The following is an 8571-nucleotide window of genomic DNA, read 5'->3' as shown; positions in this document are numbered from 1 at the left end:
GGAGCCAGAACAGCAAGAGGGATCGCTGCGCAGCACTCCCTCTCGCTGTTCTGGCTTAGCCACGTGAAGCCTCTTCAACATTTGATTCAGAATATTTTTTTTCTTGTTTTCCTCCTCTAAAAACTAGGTGCGTCTTATGGCTGGGTGTGTCTTATAGAGTGAAAAATACGGTAAATAAGAATTTAATGTGCAATTAACATACGTGACAATAGTCCACGTCTGTTCAGAGGTCTTTTTGTGTTTAATTGAGCTTACTCCCATTAGCCTGTTATGTGCAGATGACATGCCATGTGATTTCAACATTGCCAAGTGATGCAAGACCCCCCCTTCATGGAGAAATACCCCCCCCCCTTGAGTTTCAGCAAAGCTTTTGGGGTTCCATGTATGACTGTGGCAGCATGGCACCAATCTAGAGATCAGATGGAGAAGTGCTGCCCCCTGCTGGTGGATATATAGAGGACTTCAACATGACAACCTGGGTTGCTATCTAACAGGAGGGATTTAAGAGGCAGGGATAGGGATTTGAACATCTCTAAATATATGCTTCGTTAGACACACTCTTTATTATCTCCCCCCACTCCATTGCTGCCATCGATCTTGGCTGAGCCTTTGCTGCATCACATGACGTACAGCAGGGGTCAGAAACCAGGGCCGTGGGCCAAATGCGACCAGGTCTCTCTCTCTCTCTCTCTCTCTCTCTCTCTCTCTCTCTCTCTCTCTCTGGCCCTTGGAATACTCTCCAGCCCCCCCCCCCGGTCCTCCTGGAGCATTTTTGATGCTGAATCCTTGAACTCTTGATAATGACTCCTGCCTGACCTGCAGGGAGGAGAGAGGCTTGCGAGTGTCTGCAGAAATGAGAGGTTTCCTAAGAGGGTTTGGGGGGGGGGACTTCTCCAAATTTTGGGGCTCTGTAAGCCTGCTGATCAGTGCCGGATTTATGTATAAGCTAAACAAGCTATAGCTTATGGTCCCACTCTTTTGGGCCGCCCAAAAAAATTTAAAGGAAAAAACAACCATGTACATTTCCAAAATATAAGATAAAAAACAAATAAAATAAAACCTACATACAGCAACAGTGTTTTGTGTTGTGTAAGCTCCTATGATGTAAGTAATGAGCCCCACCTGCTAGCCTGCTCCCTAAGATATCACTGGTTTGCTCATCTCTATACATAGGGAGCCTACATTCTGCATGGACTGGTTGCATGGGAACATGTGCAAATGGCTTTAGATACCTATTAGGTCCATAAATTACCATATAGCATATATTCAACACAAAAGACAGTGACAATTTGTTGTTGACAAAGGACAGCTGGACATATAAAAGGCCCCATTACCTTCAGTAGCTTAGGGCCTCATCAAACCTAAATCCGGCCATGCTGCTGATATTTCCCCCTTGGCTGTAAATGGTACCATTTTGGTGATAGAAGGGACTAAGTGTATACAAAGACTGGGGAACCTTTGGGATTTGACTGCAGATCCCATCAGCTTGGACTACCAACCATGCTAGCAGGGGGGAGATGTAGCTCAGCAATATCTGGAGGGCCCCGATGTAAGATGGCGCCCATTCAGTTTTATTTTTTATTACAAGTAAGGTGAAGGTAAAGGGACCCCTGACAGTTAGGTCCAGTCGTGGCCGACTCTGGGGTTGTGGCGCTCATCTCGCTTTTCTGGCCGAGGGAGCAGGCGTACAGCTTCCGGGTCATGTGGCCAGCAGGACTAAGCCGCTTCTGGTGAACCAGAGCAGCGCACGGAAACGCCGTTTACCTTCCCGCCAGAGGGGTACCTATTTATCTACTTGCACTTTGACATGCTTTCGAACGGCTAGGTTGGCAGGAGCAGGGACCAAGCAACGGGAGCTCACCCTGTCGCGGGGATTCGAACTGCCGACCTTCTGATCGGCAAGCCCTAGGCTCTGTGGTTTAACCCACAGCGCCACCCGCATCCCGCATCCCAAGTAAGGAGTGGGTATTATTTCTTGGCATTCCATTCTGTACACATTTGTTACTCATTCCGGAGTACATTCCTTCCTCTGTTACAGGAGAGGTGATCACAGCCACTCTTCTATTCCCCCAGAATGAATAACTAAACTGAGTCAGGAACCTTTTTCAGCCTGAGCACCACATTCCCTTTTGGGCAAACTTCCTAGCTGGTGGGCGGAACCAGAGGTTTTAAAAGTGGGCAGAGTGATAGATGGGCATTTTACATTTTGTACTGCAGTTTCCACACAGGGTCACAAAGCTTCCCCACCTCTGAACTAAACAAATGTGATATAAACAAGGAAAGGAAAGGAAAGGAAAGGAAAGGAAAGGAAAGGAAAGGAAAGGAAAGGAAAGGAAAGGAAAGGAAAGGAAAGGAGATTTTAATAACCAAAACAGATGGAACAGAGATGCGGAGGGAGAGGAGGGGATCATTCCAGTAAGAGGGAAAGAAAGCAAAGAAAGAGGGAAGGAAGAAGGAAAGAAACAGAAAGAGAGAGAGAGAGAGAGAGAGAAATCCTTCCACACTTCTAGCCAGACCTGGAATAGTGCAAAGCCAAGTAATCTGACTGAAAGGCCAGCAAAAATCCAGATTGGAAGGCAAAGTTTCTTGCAAACTCTTGCAATGGATCCAGACTTGAAAGCTGACCAGGCAGCAGTAGGAAGAAAACACAAGCAAATGCTATTAAAAGCTTGCTGGGCCACAAAGCTCCTGGGCAGGAGTTCATTGTTCCAGGTTGTTGTGAGGAGCTGGGGGTGGCTACTGCAGCTTCAGAGCATAGAAGACCCCCCAGCGCTGGTCCCCATCCACACAGTGCTGAGGGACAAGTTATAGATATCTTTCCCAGTTCTTTCTGCCAAAGTTGCATTCCTTTATGTTCTCTTCATTTGGACAAGTCTTCTTGCCTCTAATAGCTTCTTTGACTCTGCTTCTTCACCATGCCAGTGTCCTTTTGGCCCTCATGGTACCTTTCCTAATCTGCAGTATACACTTGAACTTCTGACACCATGTTGTGTTTTGAAGCAACACCCAAGCATTTTGGAGTGATACGACCCTTTGCCTTTCTAGTTCCTTTTCACCAATCATTTTGTTCAGGGGGGGGGGCGTTCCTCTTTTGAAATCAAATGTGACCGTGATATATTTTATCGACAATTGCCCAATTGCTTCTTTGGAGAAGAATCAAGTTCACAGTGAGTTCATCTATCTCAGGGTAAGCACTTCATCCTTATGATATAGAGCAGGGCTGAGCAATATTTGGTTTTCAACATCGTGATATGTGAGGAGGTATAAAGGTAAAGGGACCCCTGACCATTAGGTCCAGTCGTGGACAACTCTGCGGTTGTGGCGCTCATCTCGCTTTATTGGCCGAGGGAGCCAGTGTACAGCTTCCGGGTCATGTGGCCAGCATGACAAAGCCGCTTCTGGCGAACAAGAACAGTGCACGGAAACGCCGTTTACCTTCCCGCTGGAGCGGTACCTATTAATCTACTTGCACTTTTTAGCGAGCTTTCGAACTGCTAGGTTGGCAGGAGCAAGGACCGAGCATAGTAAAAATCAATAAAATATATATGCTTATTTTTTAAAAAATGCTGCCCATGCTTCTCCTTATTCACGACCCTTCCCCCCCCCCTACAACACCCCCCTTTTCAGCTTTTGACTTCATATGTCACTGTGTCGTTTCCATCTAATATCAAACTCATGCAGTGAGGTTTGACAGAAAATGGGGGCAAAATCGCCCAGCTGTGAGGCGTGAAGGTCGCTTCCTGCAAGGCCCTTTCCACCTGGCCTAGGGGGCAGGACCCAAACTCACCAGCCCTACAAAAAGGCTCCTTAATTGTTTTAATATGCTGTAAACCGCTTTGAGATTTTTATTAAAAATATAAAGCAGTATAGTAAATTTTTTTTAAAAAAAATAATAATCTGAGAAACAGGAGGAGAACCCCAGGGCTTGCAGAAGATTCAACAACCTTCACATAGACTGTGTTTCAGCAATGTACCGTATTTTTTGCTCTATAAGACACACTTTCCCCCTTTCTAAAAAGTAAGGGGAAATGTGTGTGCGTCTTATGGAACGAATGCAGGCTGCACAGCTGTCCCAGAAGCCAGAACAGCAAGAGGGATCGCTGCGCAGCAAAAGCAGAGATCCCTCTTGCTGTTCTGGCTTCTGGGATTCAGAATATTTTTTTTCTTGTTTTCCTCCTCCAAAAACTAGGTGCGTCTTATGGTCTGGTGCCTCTTATAGAGCGAAAAATACGCTAAGTGTGCAAGTGTGGCCATTTCTACTATCTCCAGAAAGGGCCCCACCTGCTACAGGCTCAGTTACTGTAATGGGTTTAGGGGTTGCTTGTGCGTAAGTTGCCGCCACTCCTGGCTATGTTACCTGGTTAACCCTTTCTGACTGAGCAGCCTCCAGCATCATGACTGTCTCAGTCGCTGGCAGAATCCGTCAGTGGGCGTTTCTTAAACCTTTTCCAGCATAAAAGTTGTTTGACGCCAAGTCTCCTCCTACTCTCCCTGCACGGAAGTCTTCTGCGCAGGGAGGGTGTGGGCAGCGGAGGACCCGTACTCTCTCTGCTGGTCTCCAGCGAAGAGTCTTGGAGCCTCCTCCCCGATTCCCCCACCTGCCCCCCTTCTCCACTGGTGTTACGCTGATTTCCTTCCCCAGCAGATGGGCTGCCTCTCTCCCTACTGGGACCCTCTCCTGCATCCCTTTGGAGCCTTCCCTCCGCCTCTAGCTCCAATGGCAGTTCCCTGACAGTTACTTTTTATCTTATGTGCAATTCGCTTTATAACCTCTTTTTCTGAAGAATTTTAAAGGAGGAAGCATCAGATGCAACTATTAGGCAATCTTTCCTGGGAAAGGAGTTTCCTAAACATGCTTCCACACCCCTCGCAGCTCGAGGGTATATTTTGCGTGGAGCCTGAAGCTCTCAAGCAAGATTCTTCCTCTTCCAGAGCGAGAGACCATCCTAAGTCCATTTCTTGACACCTGTTCTGCCTTGCCTTGGTTCATTCTGCAGACGGCCAAGATGAAGATGCTTCTCTTCTTCTTCTTCCTCCTCCTCCTCAATGTCTGTCAGTCTTTTGGCCAGCAAGGTAGGTGACCAGGGAGGTGGGTGTCAAGCTTTGGGGAATTGACTTCCTCCCCCGATGGCAGCAGATAAGAAGATCAAACGAAAGGAACGTCTTACCAGTTAGAATCTTTAATAATCACAGCGAGAGATCAAAGAACACGTCTCCTAGAAATGGCAGTGCTCCCAATTAAGGGTTACCCCCCGGTCCCTATTAATCTATGTCATTCCTACGTCTTGTAATCTGAGTTTGTACCCTCTGCCCTTTCTGTTCGGACACTTTCTGGGGGGTGGGGGATGAATGCTGTTCAGAGACTGAATCTGTTAACTCTCTCTCTTCCAGTGTTTCTTCTGCTAGCTGTTCCCTATCCAGTATTTCCCAGCTTCTGCCTTCTGAACTGTGCCCCTCTGCACACCGCTGTTCCAAACCTATACTGTCCTCCTGCTCCTGGGAAGATTCAGGATCAGGGGGAGGGAGTGGCTCCCACTTTCCTTCCTCAGTGCAGCCCTCCTCAGCACAGTCTCTGACAGTGGGGTGGGAAGGAGCAGGGCCTGGACCATTTCACTTGGAAAACACACATAAGCCACATAAGCATTGGGTGGAGGGGGGTTTGACCTGAGGAGCGCTGGGGCACTGGCTCAGAACCTTTTTACATGTCATTGCCCCGGTGCATGCCAAGTCCCCTCCCATCTGGGTCTGCAAGAGCAAGGAGGGTCGCAGCAGCAACTACCGGAGAAGAAAACCCACTGGCAGCACTGCAGGGCTGTTGTGTTGCAGCTGAGCAACGAAGGAGAAGTGAGAGGCTCTATTGAGCATCTCCCCTTTGTCACACCTGCTCAGGTGAAAAGTTTTGAAGAAAGCTATAAAGAATTTATTTATGTATGCGACAACAGTGGCAAGAGTCTTGATTGCACAAGGATGGAAGAATGAGGAAACCCCGACAAAAGAACAGTGGCAAGAAAAATTGATGAACTATGCAGAACTGGCAAAATTGACATGCAAACTGCAAGACAAAGACAACTGTGACTTTAAGGAAGAACGGGAGCCTTTTATAAATTATCTAAAAAGACAACAAAATGAACTGGACTCCTTGGCAGGTTTTGAATAAACATACACAAATTTACTGAGGGATAATATATTAGATATATAATGTAAGGATGTATACAATTTTACAATATGCAGAGGTTAACATAGGTTGAGAAATCAGAGAGAGGAGCTGAGGGAAGGAGGTTTTGCTGGGGAGGTGGGAGGGGAAAAAGAGGGGAATAATGAAGATGATTTGTTTTGATAATTTGTTATGTTGAAATTGTTAATAAAAAATAAGTTTTGAAGAAAGCTGCGACATTCTCTCTTCCTCCTCCCTCTTCCTTCAGGTTCAGGCCTCTCTGGGAAGCAAGTCGTTTTCACGCAAGCATCGAATACTGCCCATGTGGTTTTGAAGGCCTCCCCGAAGCAGCCGTTGACCGCCTTCACCGTGTGCCTGAAACATTACACGGACCTGACCCGCGCTTACAGCCTTTTCTCTTATGCCACCCGGAACAGCCACAACGATATCATCATCTACAAGCACAAACCCAACCAATACAGCTTCTACGTGGGAGGTGAAGCAGTGACCTTCTTGACCCCAGAAAAACAGTCGCTTGAAAGAGAGACTTTGTGTGCATCTTGGGATTCTGCCACAGGGCTGGCGAGGTTGTGGGTGAACGGAAAACGTCTGCCGCCCAGGAGCCTGAAGAAAGGATACTCCATCAGCGCAGACTCATCGATTGTGCTCGGTCAAGATCAAGACAACATGGGGGGCGGCTTTGACATCAACGACTCCTATGTCGGAGAGCTGCTGGACGTGAGGATGTGGGAGAGGGTGCTGTCCCAGGAGGAAATGAAGCGCACCCTGCTTGACGACAATATTCCTGGAAACGCCATGTTTGATTGGGAAACAGTCAATTATGAAGCAAAGGGTGGTGTTATTATTGAGCGCGCATGGTCACCTTAAACACAAGAGCATGTTCTAGAAAGTGGGCGTGCCATTATTCTTTAAAATGTCTTGGTTGTTCATGTTTGTACACAACTCGTTGATGTGCAGTGAGTTTGTACGTATCTTCAATCCAATCGTTGAAGGGAGCTCCACTTTTATTCTTCCAGTTCATCAATAACCTGTCTTTTTGCCATAGTAAAGGCACAGAGATTCCACTCATATTGTCCCTTTGTTAGGTTCCATGTATAATCCAAAAGCATATTTCCCTCTGCAAATTTGAGATCATTCTGTACAGTCATTTTGATCGTCCCTACTACCTTCTGCCCAAAACTTATCAATATTGTAGAAAACATATGTTTTAGAGAAGCGTTATCCTTGTTACATGCTACACGGCTTAGCTCATCCTAAACGTAGACTTGCCATGGACAAATTCAATGATATTTGGAATTCATTTTTATAAATACTGTATTAGGCTAAGGTCTGGTTAACCACAACTTTGTTTGTTTGTTTTCTACATGGGTCCTATCTTTTCTTCTTCTTTTGTGTCTTATCTAACACTGTGCACTTGCAATTATGTACTTTTTAATCTTTCAGTAAAGAATATAAAAAGGGAAATGTCTTGGTTGTTCAGTAGATATGGCCTCTGGGCTGATTCCTGCCGTTTCCTCCAAATAAAATATTGCATTTTACAAGCCTCTACAACAATGTGTTCTGTCCACGGCGAAGCAGCACAGAGTTACCAAGAGAGCACTTCTTCCTCATGGTTATATGCTGACAAATCCCGTGAGAGGGACAGGGGAACAAGAAAGTACTTGGTTACGACCTTTGGTTCATCTAGCTCAGTGTTACTCACACTGACTGGCAGCGGCTGTCCAGGGTTTTGGAAAGGGTACCAGGGAATGAACCAGACAGCTCTGCCTACAAAGCAGGCCCTCCACCACTGAACTATGGCCTGTCTCCAAATATTAGTGTATGAAAGTTGCCATCATTTGTCTATCCAGCTCCGTTTCACTTACTGGTTGTGGTTTTTTTTAAAAAAAATCAATACTCTACAACATGCAAAGCAGCATAGAATTATAGAATTGTAGTTGGAAGGTTTCCCCCTTGGGTCATCTAGTTCATGGGTAGGCAAACTAAGGCCCGGGGGCTGGATCCGGCCCAATCACCTTCTAAATCCAGCCCATGGATGGTCCGGGAATCAGTGTGTTTTTACATGAGTAGAATGTGTCCTTTTATTTAAAATGCGTCTCTGGGTTATTTGTGGGGCACAGGAATTCGTTCATTGTTTTTTCCCCAAAATACAGTCCGGCCCCCCACAAGGTCTGAGGGACAGTGGACTGGCCCCCTGCTGAAAAAGTTTGCTGACCCCTGATCTAGTTCAACCCCCTGCTATACAAAAATCTCAACTACAGCAGCCATCCCAGACCCTCCCAAGTATCCTTATTTTCCAGGGACGCCCGTGATTTAGAGAAGCCGTTTCGGTTTCTGATTTGAACCCGGAATGTCCTGCTTTTCCTTAGGATGTCCCTATCTTCATCGGAGAAATG

The 8571-nt window shown here is 46.5% G+C and overlaps 1 protein-coding gene across 1 annotated transcript; it reads left to right on the top strand.

Annotated features, from left to right (window-relative positions):
- Positions 1-4889: 4889 nt before the first annotated feature.
- LOC310694709 (serum amyloid P-component-like) lies at positions 4890-7716 on the top strand. Its single transcript, XM_083478063.1, has 2 exons — positions 4890-5073; positions 6423-7716. Exons 1-2 carry the CDS (start codon positions 5007-5009, stop codon positions 7040-7042), a joined length of 687 nt encoding a protein of 228 aa, XP_083334189.1. The 5' UTR covers positions 4890-5006; the 3' UTR covers positions 7043-7716.
- Positions 7717-8571: the final 855 nt, after the last annotated feature.

The sequence above is a fragment of the Podarcis liolepis genome (genome assembly GCF_965112155.1).
Source record: "Podarcis liolepis genome assembly, chromosome: 15".
In the NCBI taxonomy this organism is placed as follows: domain Eukaryota; kingdom Metazoa; phylum Chordata; class Lepidosauria; order Squamata; family Lacertidae; genus Podarcis; species Podarcis liolepis.
This window is presented reverse-complemented; position numbering and strand designations above follow the sequence as displayed.